General features: G+C 39.6%; 1 protein-coding gene across 1 annotated transcript in view; it reads right to left on the bottom strand.

Annotated features, from left to right (window-relative positions):
• PLCZ1 (phospholipase C zeta 1) overlaps positions 1-16,014 on the bottom strand; it is a 49,207-nt gene that overhangs the window by 23,435 nt on the left and 9,758 nt on the right. The window contains exons 4-7 of the mRNA XM_064155585.1: positions 11,434-11,635; positions 9,563-9,707; positions 5,984-6,136; positions 1,454-1,681 (exon numbers count right to left, since the gene is read on the bottom strand). Of these exons, the coding sequence (XP_064011655.1) occupies positions 1,454-1,681; positions 5,984-6,136; positions 9,563-9,707; positions 11,434-11,635 (728 nt within the window). The remainder of the gene's footprint in view (positions 1-1,453; positions 1,682-5,983; positions 6,137-9,562; positions 9,708-11,433; positions 11,636-16,014) is intronic.

Here is a 16,014-nt window from a genome sequence, read left to right as displayed (position 1 = left end):
AAGACATGACTTTTATCGTGAGAGTTAGATAGGCAGTGGGAGAGTAAGGAAAATCCTGAGGAAGCATGGATACCTCTTTCAACAGGAAAGGCCAGATTTTCAAACAGTGGCTTCACATATATGTCTGACACAGTTACATCTTGGGAATTATCTAGTCAGAGACAATTAATGTTGTATTCATCACAGCAACGGTGAGATGAACGAATTGATGCTTCCAGTGCTAGTTCCTAGCACAGTGTGCTGTCAGACAGCTTTATAATTTCCCTGCTTCTAAGACTGGGATGTAAATTAATATAATTTTTCATGGCAGCTAACATTAGTCATTTAAAATATGTTACCATTTTCCTATATAATGGGGCCATAGATCCGAGAATACATAAAGTACTAGAAAAGATAGACTGGTAGGAACTACTTGGCGGGGGGGCAGGCGGGCAAGAGCAGGAGAATCTATACACGGATAACACAACTACAAAATGTAGAATAACAGGACAGTATTTTACCATTACAAGCAAAATATTCACAGGACTACTCCAAGTAGTCCTCTGAATTTAGGAAACTCTGGTCTAAATTAAGATGGGAAGTTCTTTAGCCAAAGTTTTTGTTTATTCTTGCTCCATTACCGAGGCAAGCAAAAGCAAAGGCTGCTGTGCATTGAAGTGACTGAAATTTTAGCAGGGACTGCCTTGTTAATAAAAGAGGGAGCATAGTACCTCAGTTTAAGGGTGAAGCTGTGAGTTAATTAGTGTTAGCAGGTAGCAAAGAGAGGACAGTGCTAATATTTACATGCCATTACATCTTTTGGAAGCAGATTCTCCTCTGACAACACGATATGGATTGCCTGCTTGTGACACAAACTGTGTGAAGCTTAAGTGCATTGTCCACCACAGAACTCCTGAATAATACAACACTGTGGATGTGGAAGACAGTGACCCAGACAATGCCAACCGCACCACTAGAGCATTTTTGGTGTGAATTGAAATTCTTCCCCACTTTCCAACAGAGCAATGTAGTGGGATCTCTGGATAAATGTACTGAAAATCATTTTCTCTCCTGCCTATGAAGCATGACTAGGCATCTGCTGCTGATGATCAATAGATACGTGATGCATGTGATACATATATTCTGGTCTATAATGTCACATTACACATATCTGAAGCCATAATCTGGAAATCTGGCCTTTCCTGTTGCAAGACCACTCCACCCTTACTCAGAATTTTCCTTACTATCTCTCTATAGCAGATGGAAAAAGAAGCAACAAAGACCCTGAAAAGACACACAGAAGAAGAGACTCTGCATTCCAGCAAAATCACGAAGCCTTGAGGAACATGACTCAAATAATCAGAGCATGATGTGCAGTAGTGATCAGATGCTGGGCACTTCATGCCTGCTTAAGAAACAAAGTCACAGGCAGAAATATATAGGGGTTTCTAAATTCACTTGAGATAAAAGTTACCTTGGACTTTTTTCGAGGTGGAGTTGAGTGTCTACTGTCACTTTTTCTTTTAAAGGAATCAGTCTTTTGGTAAAGGGGAGTCTTTTCACGAGCCTCCTCTTCATCAGATCCATCTTCTGATTCACTCACTTCCCCTGTCTCACCATGTCTGTCCATGTGTCTCCTCAGCATACCTTCCTCAATTGTTCCAACTTTTTTGTTTTTCACCAGAATTTTGAATTTTAATGCCTGTGAAAGCAAATTGAACAGTAATAACTAGAAATAAGTATGCATTAATTATAGGTTTTCATATATAGGCATCATTTAAATCATGTCCAAAGGTGTTTATTAAGTGTAATGAAGTGAGGTAACACAATGAAGGCAGAAATCAGTGAGGCAGAAATTAGAAGTAAAACAAACAGACTCTGAGGATGAAAGTGCACAGTGATAGACTTGTCAGGAGAAAAGGTTCTTGACCAGAAAGATGCACAGATGCCGAAAACGTGTGCAAGATTAAGGTTAGAAGTTATGTGTGTGAGGGATGGTGGCAAATGAAGACAGAGGGGTGTATGTTTTTTACTACACATCAACTCATTTTCACAGGCTTATAGACATGCATATGATACTGATTTGAATGTTGCATAACTTTCATTGTGGTTGATGGAAATCTGTTAGCCTATTTGATGAGTGGATTTTTGCACACCTATCCAGCCCACTGAGTTAAAACTTCTCTTAAGTTATTACACAGAGGGCTCTCCTTCTGATCTTACCCAGTATGGGAAATTAAGAGGTTAGCAATTTGCTATCAATTTCTCTATTTTCCAATGGATATTTCAACTTCCATAAGGAACAATGTAGGGAAAAAATAAATATTATCATTTCTAAGAAGATGTTTTTCATCTATGCTCCTGAATTCTGTATTTTTTACTTAGACATAGGAAATAACATTCATAGTAAAACATTTATTGCACGGGAAACATTTACCTCTACCTTTGTACATAGGAATAACCAATGAGTAACAAGACTTATTGTTGGAGGAAGTGATCCACAACAACATTCCTTAAGTTTCATATGCACTAAAGAAAAGGAAAGCTATACTGCTAGGAAGGTTTCAGAAATGTGGATCACATACTTATACATTAAATAAAAGGTAGTAAATATCCTATTTTAAGGTCTCTGTTACGTAAGTATGAAAAGCATGGATGGTAGAAACAAATCAAAGCTTTGTAACAGAAACTGGAGCTGTGGGCAAAGAAAGAGACACTCCATTTATTTACATTGCAATCACCATTGCTGATAATCCTCTTATCACTTCAGGTCTTGTATGAGTAGTTTGTCAGTGTGCCAGTGGAATGAGATATCCTATGCTTAATATCCATCAGTGTCATGCTAGTGGAAAATTTGATTAGTCTCTCTGCACTGATGAGTCAGAATAAGGATGTCCTTTAACATTGCCTTCATCTTTTATTGAGGCACTCATTTTTTTTCTCTAACAGAAGGGAAGGAAAACCTTTCTATGGGTTTATTACTACCTCTTATATGTAAAATCACTTTAAGTAGAAAGAAAAGGTCATGGTCTGTGCCATCATGTAAAAATGGCCAGAAGCATGGCCAGCAGGTCAGGAGGAGTGATTCTGCCACTTTACTCTGCTCTGGTAAGACCTCACCAGGAATCTTGTGTCCCACTCTGGACAAAAAGGACATGGGCATTATGAAATCGGTCCTGAAGAGAACCACGAGATTGATCAGGGGGCTGGAATGTCTCTGCTACAAGGACAGGCTGAGGAAGCTGGGCTTGTTCAGCCCAGAGAAGAGAAGGCTCCAGGGAGACCTAAGAGCAGCCTTCCAGTACCTGAAGAGGGCCAAGGAAAAGGCTGCAGAGGGAGTGCTTACAAAGGCCTGCAGTGACAGGATGGGGGACAATGGTTTGAAATGAGAGAAGAGGAGGTTCAGACTGGACATTAGGAGGAAGTTCTTCACGATGAAGATGGCGGAACACTGGAACAGGTTGCCCAGGGAGGTGGTTGAGCCACCTTCCCTGGAGATACCCAAGGTGAGGCTTGATGGGGCTCTGAGCAACCTGGTCTAGTTCAGGATGCCCCTGGTGAGTGTGGTTGAGACAGAGTTGTTCCAGCCCCCTGACCATTTTTGTGGCCCTCCCCTGGACCCACTCTGTCTCACATCACTTAAAAAGAGTTATCTCACTTGTTCAGTGGAACGTATCTCACCTGAGCAGTATACCTCCAAGTGGGGAACAAGTGTGGAAGCCAGCAGTGTTTTTTCAGATAGAATTCTCCCGAGCTAACCTCCAAAACCCCTAAGCTCTGGAACTATGAAGTCTGAATTCCCTATATCACAGTAAACATATGGTAAAGGTCATATTGCATGGAAAGTAACTGTGATTCAGTGGCTGGCTGATTCAGATGCGGTGCGCTGGTTTTGTGGTTGCTACAGAGGACATGCAATCCTTGGACAGCTATTGGACTAAATGAAGCTATGCTTTGGAAAGCTTTAGAGCAAACCTTCATATTTAATAGAGTTGGGGTTTTTTTACAGAACAGTTTTCCAAGTTGCAGAGTTATACTGGGCAGTGTGGTATCAACAAGTGTAATGCCACAATCTAAAAAGCATAGCTTGGCTTACTAAGTGTATGGAGATGTACTAAGTATACTGCTGCCAACATTGCTATGGAAATAGAATGTTATGCTAATATTTCAGCACATCATTTGGATACACAACTTCAAAATGTCTTTCCATGACAAATGTTTTATGGAAAGTACCTCTCTTTATTTTGTCTTTCCTTTTGACAGTGTTTTCCTCCCACATTTCTATTTGCACTCTCCCTGTTTCAGTGATCGGAGAGAATATAAAAGGTATAAAATATTATCAGCAATAGCAGTGACAAGACTAAACAGCTGGTTTGTCTGTGTGCTTCTATTTGTTTTACAAGAGATCAAAAAAATCAGATATCCTTTGCTCTTGAAAGAAACTCATGTGCAGAGACCAGAGCAATAGAAATTTATTTGGTTTAGCTTGCAATAAAATTTTCAACACCCATCTAATTGCTTCTTCTGACTTTATATCCCAGGGGTCTCAAGCCACCAGCTGAGAAACACTGCCTTAGGGAGAAACACATTGAGGAAGAGAGAATTTTATGCACTAACAGACGTTGATGAAACAGCTCCATCAACATTGTTGTTGACAAAAAAAATGTAGATTCAGGCTTGCATTTCAATGATGTGCTTACAGTTCAGAAAATTATTTCAAGCTAAGGAGCAGGAAAATAAATTAGCAGAAAGCAGACATACTAAAATGAGGGGTTTAAAGTTTTGGTTCAAAACATAATGTTCCTCAAAAATGTGTGCTTCATTTCTTCTTTTAAACCTAAACCACCAGAAGTCCTGTTTCACAGAGGGAGAGAAGATTGTTCAGTTTAGCTTCAATAGGTTGACCTTACAGGTCAACAGAAACACTGAAGATGCTCCTTATAACACACTATCTTATTTAACTAAAGAAAACTAATCAGGTGTTGCATAGCTCTCAGATTCAGCAGTGCTTCTACAATGGTTTCCTGTGTATAAATCTACCATCTTTAAAGGATCACAGATGTACACAGGGGAGTTCAGCCTTAGGTGTAAAGACTGAAGCAAAAGCAGCGTTCAGCAACTCTGCCTTTCTCCATCCTCAGTTCTTGGGCTGCCTCCCCGTTCCGCAGTGCCCCACACCTTCCCTGGGCCTCCTTTTTCTACTGATGTGTTTGAAGAAGCCCTTTTTGTTCTGTTTTACTTCCTTTGCCAGCTTCAGTTCCAAGAGGGCTTTGACCTTCCTTGTTACCTTCCTACAAGCCCTGACTAATTCTCTGTAGTTCTCCCAAGTGACCAATCCCTTCTTCCATGAATTGTAAGTTTCTTTCTTCCCTGAGATTTCCTTCAGGAGCTCCTTCTTTTCTGTGTTTAGACTATCATGTCTCCAACATAGGACTAGACTACATGAGCCACATGATAACTTAATTTACATTAAGTAATAGTTTGCTTTTATAAAACCAGAGTAATTTCAGTGTTGCTCCTCAGTATTTGATATGCAAGTTTATTTGGTGTTAGTAAATATGGTTCAAGATAGGAAGAGACATTACCACAGCTGCCATCTTTCCATATAACTGCAACCCACAAACTTTACTAAACTCTCTTTGTACCTAAAATAAATCTTTCAAAGCACCCAAAGCACCAGAAAGGTGCAAGACCTAATGCTAGTACATCAGCTTTTAACAAATTCATGCTTCAGCACTTCACTGAAGGCAATTGTCCTTTAAACAAAACCTTCCCTATCAATGCACATGATTAATATTTTTGGCCTTTTCTTCATCTTTATATTTCCCTGTGTTTTTTGTCATTGGGTTGGTGGGGTGTTTTTAATGTTGTGTAATTGTTGCCACATGAAATCTATTTATACACCAAATGAGCAACTTCATAAATTCACTTTCAAAAGATTAAAAAACCCACCCCTCCAGGTTTTTTCCCCTGCCTTTCAGAGAGAAAAATGCAGTGTTATTACCTCAGGAGACGGTAGCTCGGTCACCACTGTATCGCCAAGTGTTGAAGTAAGAAGTCTGTCACCAAGAATAGATTGTAAATAGTCTGCCATTATTTCCTGTTGCTCTGGGTTGCAGTGGTTCTCCAAAGACAGTACAACTGGATAGTCAGATGCCTGTAAAAACAATTTATGTGCTTCCATTGGTATATATTAAAAGATACTGACAAAATGTCTTACAGAATTCCCTCTGGTGATCTCTGTTTTCCTTTACTTTCTAAACCTTCAGAATACAGGTCCAGTTCTGGGTGTCTGAGTTCAAGAAGGACAGGGAAGTGCTGGAGGGAGCCCAGCACAGAACCACAAAGACAACGAAGGAGGTGGAACATCTCCCTTCTGAGGAAAGGCTGAGGGAGCTGGGGCTCTTTAGCCTGAAGCAGAGGAGCCTGAGGGGTGACCTCAGTCATGTTTGTAAAGATGCGGAGGGCAAGCATCAGGAGGATGGAGCCAGGCTCTGCTCAGTGATAGCCAATGACAGAACAAGGAGCAATGGGTGCAAGCTGGAGCACAGGAGGTTCCACGTGAACACAAGGAAAACCTGTTCACTGTCAGCGTGACAGAGCCCTGGAACAGGCAAAGGGTTGGACTTGATGATCTGTGAGGTCTCTTCCAACCTTGGTGATACTGTGATACTGTGATACTGTGATACTGTGAGAGGTTGTAGAGTCTCCTCCTCTGGAGACACTCCCCACCCACCTGGACAGGCTCCTGTGTGACCTACTCTAGATGATCCTGTTCTGGGAGGGTGCTTGGACTCAATGAACTTTTGAGGTCCTTTCCAATCCCTAATGTTCTGTGCTTCTGTGTGATTTCAACTTAGTAACACAACAAAAAAAGATTTTACAGTGTTTATGGAAAAGAGAAAGCACAGCTGAAGGGAAAAAAAAAAAGAAACAAACAAAAAACCCCAAACCATCCTCAGGAAGTTAAGTATGGCTTAAAGCAGGCTACGAGTATGGAGAGGTGAAAAAACCCAACCAGAGAAATCAAATTCAGATCAGTTAGGGACACAATACCTCGTTAAAGAAACCAAGTAATAATCGTGGTGATCTTTGGAAAGTGCATATTGAAGGGTATTTGCCCAATGATCCTTAGGAAATAATCTATCAGTGGCATTTAACAGACTGATTAATGCTGGATGTAAAGACAGCAGAGAGAAAAGATGTGTTAAATCAACCAGAACTCAGGCTGCTCCCAATGAAGAGGGCAGAACAGAGCCTGGGAGCAGAAAGCAGAGTTTCACATGGAGTTAATGGCTCAGCTCATACACAACACTGCCAGAGAACGATGCACTGGCTTTGAGTGCCTGAAACAGCTGTTCTCAGAAATGAACTCCTACAGAACAAATGCAATTAGAGCGTCATTTGCCAAGAAAGGAGGATGAGGTAAAACCTCCCAGACACGCTAAAACATAAGAAACTATTCTAGTTATGTCAAAGGAGACTTAAAACATTCTAAAACATCAACACTGAGCCTTCTGATGCTCTTCAAAATTAAAGAAAAGTGCAGTTCTTCAGGCCTAGTATCTGCTGCTACTTTGGCACTGAGATGCTGTGTAATAGCTCCTCTGAAAAGTCTATTGATTAAGTCATCCTACCAGGGAACTATCACACTGGGTTGATGCATTTCTTAGATCCACTGACTATGTGCTTGAAAATTAATTTCACTAAGCAAAAATAAGGGAAAAGAAAACCACATAACAAATTTGTTGTAATTTTCATGTACCTGTAGGAAGGAGCTGGAAGCTTTGTCACAAACGAAACAATTCTGTAATTCTATGATCACTACCTTTAAGTTGACACCTGACATATTTCAGTGATAGCTGCTATAGTGGCTAGCTTCTATTTTAAAGGGCAATGAAAAGGCAACCACAAACAAGGCAAAACTGGCTTTCAGCTAAACATAAACTTCAGGCACTATTTTATGTTAAATGACACAGGTGTAAAATATTTCTGTGCCTCGAGGGACAGGGTTTGCTTCATGCACAGAATTTTCCTCGTTGGTTTCAAGGTGTTGTTGTGAGAAGACAATTGTTTGGGGTTGGGTTTAAAACGTAATATCAGATACTAAAATTGCAACCAACAGAATCTACCAGAATTAAATGCCTTCTGCTTTAAATTATGACAGATTTTAGCTGACTTCTTTTCATGCTGGCATAGCCCGTATAGTTTCCTCAGAACTCATTGCTTTGCATGAACAAACTATTTTTTCCCTTGGGGCTCTTTAGACTTCATCACAGTAGTGAAGCAAGACAAAGGAAACAGGAAATTGAGCAAAAATTAAAGACCAGCTCAAACGAGACATGTCCACTTAGATGGTGTAAATACATCTCTGAAGTTGCCAGTAATACTGGTAGCTACTAGAAACAAGTACTCTGAATGAAATCTTTGCTTAGGCAGGACCCAAACTGTCTATGGGAAGTGCCATTTTACGGTTACCCTGGTTTTACACTTTTCCCCTGAGTATTTGTTACTGACCACTATTAGAAGCACACCTTAGCCTGGATGGACAGCTAGTGTGAACCACTGCCTACTGTGATTTTATCATTCCATGGCAACTTGTGCCTGTTAGATGAGGTCTATATTACAGTTATGTGCAATATGTTATGTATTAGTAAAAAGAGGAGAGGTTGTGACAGTGAACTAAAATCACATTTCTCTTTTCATTATGTTTTTTTTTTAATTCAGTTTTATATAGAAATCAGAGCAGAAAAAAATGCATTTGCTTAACCCTGAGAAGGCTATAAGTACATATGTATAAAAATCAATATACCTGCCAATCATAGGAATATGCATTTACACACATAATGCTGACCTAGAATGCAAGAGTTACTTTGACAGCTATCCAGGGCTTCGTTTGAGTAGGAGTTTTGCCAGAAACCTATACAAAAGACTGATAGAATGCCAAAAGCTGTCCAGCTTTCACTGCCTTGCCAAAGCCAGCCAGAGGAGGCATTGCCCTGACAGGTCATTTGACTAAAAGACAGCTGTAGATGGTAACCTTCATCAGGCCTCGATTTCAAAATAAAAAGAGAGCAAATGAAAAACAAAGTCTCCAACTCAGCTCTAATCAAACCATTTCCTCTATTTCATAAATTCAAGCACAGAAGACAGAGTGGTAGCAACAGACAAACATGTAAAATAACATATTAAAATGTAGAAAGAAGGATTAAAGCATTAAACTGATTCTGAAGTAGTTCACTTTATATTCATCCTTGCCTAAATGACCCCAACTGAAAATTCCACCTGACAAGATGAGTAAGATCTTCTGATTTCCTTGCAGCAAGTTTGGTTTATAATCCTTATGAGCAAAATACTTTCACCATTCCTTAAAAAATGTTTGCAAAGATACTAAGAAGAGGTAGCAGACTTTCTCCATAACTTGTTTCAGTACTACCAGCTGCCACAAGCACTTGCTCTGTTCCATATCTTTTTTCACCTGGAGAATCTCTGAAAGCAACCATGATGCCCTGGCATTTGTTAGTCACCGTCATTTTAACCAACACACACATAGATAAGCACAACCCTACACATGTGTACGTACCACAAATGCGTACTTGTCTACCACTTGGATCACAGAACGAAACAGAATTTTGCTAGTTAGAGTGTGACCGTGGTACACAACAGGGTCATTGTTTGGGCCATCCCAGCAGTCAATTTCCAGGCAACGACATCCTTTCAAGAGAGCACTTCAAAAGCAAACAACAAAAAAAGTACAGTTAGAAGAAAGGTACCACACCTCCTTACACAAGCCTCTGTACTTCTTACTACAAGTGTATTGGAAAATTACCCTTTTGCATCACAAAAGGAAATGAATCCTACTGAACTACACAGATAGGAGACAGATCTATATTTTCTGTTCTTTGACACAGCAGGCGATAAACTGTAGTAGAGGGTTAAGAAGTAAGGTGGGTTATGTGGAGAACCTTAAGAGACTAAAAATGATCATCAAATATTTCAATGAAAGAATTTTGGAGTGAGAGCAAACTGACACTTAAAATAGAAAACTAAATGTTTAGAAGGCCATTTTGATTACTTTTCCAGGATTTGTCTGCAAGCTTGAGAATGATTTTACTTTCAAATGGCAGCATTTCCATTACAGAATCAGGCTGAGCTACCTATTTACGTAACTCAGTTCTTCTCCCTGCTGCCTTATTTCTATGAGGGCACAACAGAGTTTCTCCAATGCTTTAAATTTAATGTAGAACAGGCTGACCACAGAGGTCATGGAGTGTCCTTTTCTGGAGACACTCCAAGGCCTGGACTCATTCCTGTGTGACCTGCCCTAGGTGATCCTGTTCTGGCAGGGAGGTTGGGCTTGAAGATCTTTTGACATCCTTCCAACCCCTAGCATTCTGTGATTCTGTAATGCTACTCCTTAAAGGTCTCAGACATTCTAATATTTGGCTTGTTACTAACTGAAACATTTCATGTAAGCTGCTCTACCTGCCTTCCTATCAATCTGTCTTTTACATGCTGTCCTTTGCATCTAAAGATATCTCAAGGATGCTTGAGCTTATTTTATCTTATAAATCTAATCTTATTGATTTTATATTTTCTTTAAGCCAAAGGTAGATGCAGAGGAAGAGAAGGAGTTTTACACCCTCTCTGCAATTACTTTAAGCAGTGCAGTACTAATGTCATACTATTTTCAATGCAGTTAGAACTAAATCCACTGTTGTTCCTGATGGCTGCAAGCCATTATAGAATACCCAGAGAACAAAGAAACACAAGTTTAGATAGAAGATGGTTCCAATTTCTGTCACTTCACTAAAGTAATACAAAGTGATAGGACTACTGTGTGCCAGATTCATGCTTTCTGCCCCTCTCCCTATTGCCTTTATTACATAACCCATTTTCTCCTTCCCTGATCATTTATTCTAAGTGTGTCATAGCAATAAAGCATCCTGGATTCTTTCTCCTCTTTGGACATTGACAGACAAAGTTTCTTCTCCCTCCTGCCTCCTATAGTGTCAATATTTGTCGTTCTTGTAGTTACTTCTGAACTGAGCACATTGCAACATACACTGATCACAGATAACCTTGGCATAGTCCACTTACACCCTGAATATTGATCAGAATTTCACACTTATTTCAAGGACTTACATATTTTTGCATGTCCTCAGATTAAAAACTAATTTTATCATATACCCTGCAGCATACTATAGACTTCACTTGCTGGGAGGTAGATTATTTGAGATGTAAGTTAAAAAAAATAGATTGTTTCCAGACTGTGAACAGATAGTTTGGCAAACATATTGACAAGTGTACACACCAAATGAAACCCCACACTCACATTTGCTAAATGTATCTGCGATGGATTTCTGCCTTATTGCCAAGCAGGATTATATGTGATTTAGTGGGAAAAGCAAAAAGCAAGCAAGCAAGCCAAAGAATGTTTAGAATATGAGATACCTGGTATATCCCCACAAATCGCTGGGTCCTACCAGCTGGCCAGATATCAAGTAGGTGTTGTGAGAAGACGAAATAAAATAGTCACACAATGGGTGGCTCATATCTTGGTAGACAGTCCTCTGGTCCTTTCTAAATATTGAGCAGTCTTCTGAGCTCATGTACCTTGCAAATCCTTCAAATGACATCTGCCTTCTTTTCCTCACTGAGCAAAGAAGAAAGCAAAAAATTACTGCTGTGAAACTAAGTGTGTACTTATAAATTATTTAACAGCCAACTCTGAACAATGCCCAGGTTTGTACAGCATTACACTTTCCTGCTCTTTCGAACTTCATCACAAGCAGTGTAAAGACAAACATCACATGTGTGCAGTTCTGGAGATGAATTGCTGCAGTTCAAAATTACAAGAGGAAAGAAAGGTGCTCTGACTTTTTAATTCTTCTGTGGACACCAATTAGAAGAGTTAGCAGTAGTCCTAATTAAATATAAAGGAGAATATTTGTTGTTTAGTGACATGCCAGTCAAGGCACAAAGAGCATCTTCCGCAGAAAGAACAGGAATTGTTCTCCACAATGTCAGTCAGAGTTTGCAAAGAAATTTCCTGCAGAAACTGTTTCTTAGCACCAAATATCTTCCTCAGTGGTGGAAAATTCCAAATAAATACTGGTCAAATAATGTTTACACTAGAAGTGTCTGAAATAAAAATAGTATCTTAGGAAAATAAATGGCCAGGATGAATTGCAAATCAAGAGTATTATGTTACTACACTGATAACAAAATGTGCTAATGGTCTCCAGACCAGCGATAGTCATCCCGTTTGTTTTGGTTTTAACTGGTTTAATGACAAACAGATCCTTTATACTGCCAACTGCTGCTCCAATCTCATGCTTCAGATGAAACAATTTTGCAAATGATTTAATCTCAGAAGTCAGTTTTGTTTCAAAACATAGCTTAGTTGAATCAGTAAAGGATTTTGCGCTGGTCTGCCTTTAAAATACCCTTGCTATTGCCACCACAGTAAGCTAGCAATCACCAAGCAGTAAGTAATCCAAGATTACTTTCTGTTAACAGTAACTGAGAGGTCAATGTATACAAACTTCTGACCAAAAAACCCAACAAAACAACACAGTGACACAAAACAGAACAAACTAATCCTCTCTTATCTGCATGTGAAGACTGCTGTTACGCTTCCCCTCGCTCCAGTGCTTTCCAAAAGAAACAATTCCACTCAGTACAGCTTTCTTTTTAGATGAGGTTTCCTTAGAATTCTGATTCTCTGTGTTCTTCTCTAACTGTTTTCATCTGGTGAACTTCCTTCTTCGTGTTTCACACCCTAAATTGAACGTAGTGCTTCTCCTTCTTAGGTTCCATTCTTTTCCATATTATCAATTTAACAAGATCACTTCAACTTCTAAATTGATTCCCTATTATAACTGAAGCTCTAGTGTCAAAACTAGATTCAATAACATGAACTTCTGTTCCACCACCCAGCTTATTAATGACATCATTAATTCTGCATCCCAACACAACTCTCAGCGTAGCCTTTCACTGGACTTTGTCATTGATGACTTAGTGTAATTTTCTAATGACTTGCTTCCTTAGTTTGCCTGCTTCCTTACCTTGCTTTTTAGAATGCAAGACAGTATTTAAAACATGTTTTTCCTTCTGCCCATCATCTCTGTTACTCTCTCATAGAGGAAACATGGATACTATAGCTTCATGGAATCCATGGAATGCTCTGGAGAAGTATTACTCATCTTTGTCTCCCAAAAGATGATCACATATTAATTTTTGCTCTCTTTTTTTTTTCTTTCTTTTTTTCCTGATAACCACCTGCTGTCTATTTCTTTGGATAGTCACTTTCTAAAACATTTGATTGTGTTACATTTGAACTTCCCCACTCTTTCTACTCACTATCCATTCTTTACACATTTCCAAAGCTAGCCTGTATTGGCCAGGTTTGTTACACAGTGTCATGGACTGAATTGGACCTGCTGCTCTTATTCATACCATGCTGCAGTCATGCCAGCTTCAGAAAATGAAATGCTAACTGGAGCAAAGTATTATGGGGCTTGAAGTTCAGACTGCAACATGAGAGGCTTCCTGTTCTGGTTGCTGCTTGTGGGTTTGGGGTTCTTGGGTGTGGGCAGCTATCTGAAGTCTTGGCGGCAGAATGAATGGGAGTAGGGCAGCTGCTGGTTTGGATTTTCTGGTTTATGCTGGGCTTTTCTCCCCCCTGTGTATTTCACTGTGCTTCATCTGCAAATAGGCTAAATTAAAGTAATCAGGCATTGTACTATCAGAACAATTAGATTATTAGTTAAGGCAATTATGAATTGTGATTATGATATCTCATGTTTTGAAACTCTTCTTTCTGTATCTCAGCCCTGAGTTTTGTGTGTCACTCTTCCCCTCGCCTCGTTGCTGGGGGAGCAGGCAGGTTTGAGCTAGACCATTACAACAGTCAGTTTTCTAAGAACTCTTCTTTGCCAACTTGTATTCACTGACCTCATTAAGTCATTTAATCATATCCTAGCCTGTTGCTTCCACATTTGTGGCTGAGATTTCACTCTGGTCTTATTAATAATACTGCCACCTGATTGTACTTAGGTAGTACATCAAGACTTCCCTCAGTGCTTTTTAAACTAACTCACTTGCAGAAGGACTAATTATTACCCTTGTGACTCTTGATAGCTATATGCTGTATGTTGTATTGCTTTAACTTGTAGCCATAGGATTAAGTTTCTACCTTCTGGCTCTTTAAAACATGCTTTCAAAATTTTTAGAGGTTGCTCAAAACAGAATGCATTCATCCTGTACGCTTTATCTGTAATGAATTACTTTAGTTGTAGGCTTAATTCCTTTGAAGAGAAACATTTCCATCAATAGTATCTGCTTTGCATTTCTGATTGTTTGTCCTGCTTTGTGTATTTCTTTCTGTAATTAAAAGTTGGGCCAGTAAAACCTTTTTTTTTGCCTTTTCCCCTCAGCGTGTGTATTTTTTCTTTACTAACAATTCTTACATGATTAGTAGATAAGTGAAAAATACTGACTTGCCAAAGTTTAGCTTATTTTCTGCATTATTTTTGGTGCTTTCCTGGCTGCTGATAAAAGATAACTACAGTGTTTCTCAGAGAAGATAAATATGCTTAATCCCCTAAACCCGGGAACACTCTAAAGTAAATCTGTGTTACTTTGTTAGCCGAGATGTAAGCTCTTTGGCTTCAGTAAAATATTCAGCTCATGTCTCTAATCAATGGACCACAATTAGTTGTATTTTGATACAGCTTATTACAGGCCCTTACAATGTATAAGCCTCATTGGCTTACAATTTTTTTTCAGGGAAATGTATTTGCTGCCCTTGAACTGCATACAGCTATATTCATCATCTTGGGTTTGGAGAACGACCAAAACTCCAAGCAAGTGTCTGAGATGCTAAGATGTATCTGTAACCAGGAAAAGAGGCTGTGCAGTAACATTTCCAGAAGCATATGTTCTATGAAATCACAGAATCATTTAGGTTGCACACAGCACTGCCAAGTCACCACTATTTGGTGTTATCTCGCCAAATGAGATGTGCAAAACAGCATCACATGAACATAAATAGCATACCATCTGCTGGAAGAAACTTTCAGAGACCTGGCACTCACTGGAAGGTAGGATGTCATCATTTTGAGAGTTCAAGATACAGACAGGCATCATTTCTTTGATATTGCTACTGTCCATGCACCCATCTCTTACCAATAAAGAAAACACTCTGGGTTTCTTTAGAAGTCTCTCTTCTCTTTGTTTGAAGAGGATACCCAAAGGAGTGGAAGAAAATGCTTTTTAAGGTCTGATGCATGGCCCAGTCATACTGCTTCCTGACCATCTGCAGACATTTTCTGCTTCTACATTAAAAGAAGCAGGACTTTATGTCCACAACTGTTCTATAGTGAAAAAGATCTTTTCACCAAGGCCTCACATTTTTTTCCCTAGAGAAACTTCACTCATTTTCTCCATTCAGATACTTCAGCAGTAGTTAGGGTGCACACATCACCCATTTTGTGTAGAAGGAAAAGGAGAAAGTAAAAAATGTCTGTCTTTGTAGCTTCCTGTTGTTCACAAAGTTCAATGTTTTTTTCTCCCCCTCCCCTTTTGGGTAGTCTGGAGTACAGCTTATTAATACTATAATTTTTTTAAAGTAATGTTTTTGCACATTCTTCCAGGCAAGATTTCTTCCAGGCAAGATGACTTCCAGCTCTACCACACATACAAATATTGCCATGTTAGAGAGTAACTATGGATATAAACTCAGTATTTAAAAGGCTTGGGTCACATTATATCACAGTATCACAGTATCACAGTATCACCAAGGTTGGAAGAGACCTCACAGATCATCAAGTCCAACCCTTTACCACAGTGCCCAAGGCTAGACCATGGCACCAAGTGCCACATCCAACCTTGCCTTGAACTGCCCCAGGGACGACGACTCCACCACCTCCCCAGGCAGCCCATTCCAGTGTCCAATGACTCTCTCAGTGAAGAACTTTCTCCTCACCTCGAGCCGAAATTTCCCCTGGCGCAGCCTGAGGCTGTGTCCTC

The sequence above is a fragment of the Pogoniulus pusillus genome, chromosome 15 (genome assembly GCF_015220805.1).
Source record: "Pogoniulus pusillus isolate bPogPus1 chromosome 15, bPogPus1.pri, whole genome shotgun sequence".
Lineage (NCBI taxonomy): Eukaryota > Metazoa > Chordata > Aves > Piciformes > Lybiidae > Pogoniulus > Pogoniulus pusillus.
Note: the sequence above shows the minus strand (reverse complement) of the source record. Positions and strands in the feature narration are given on the sequence as shown.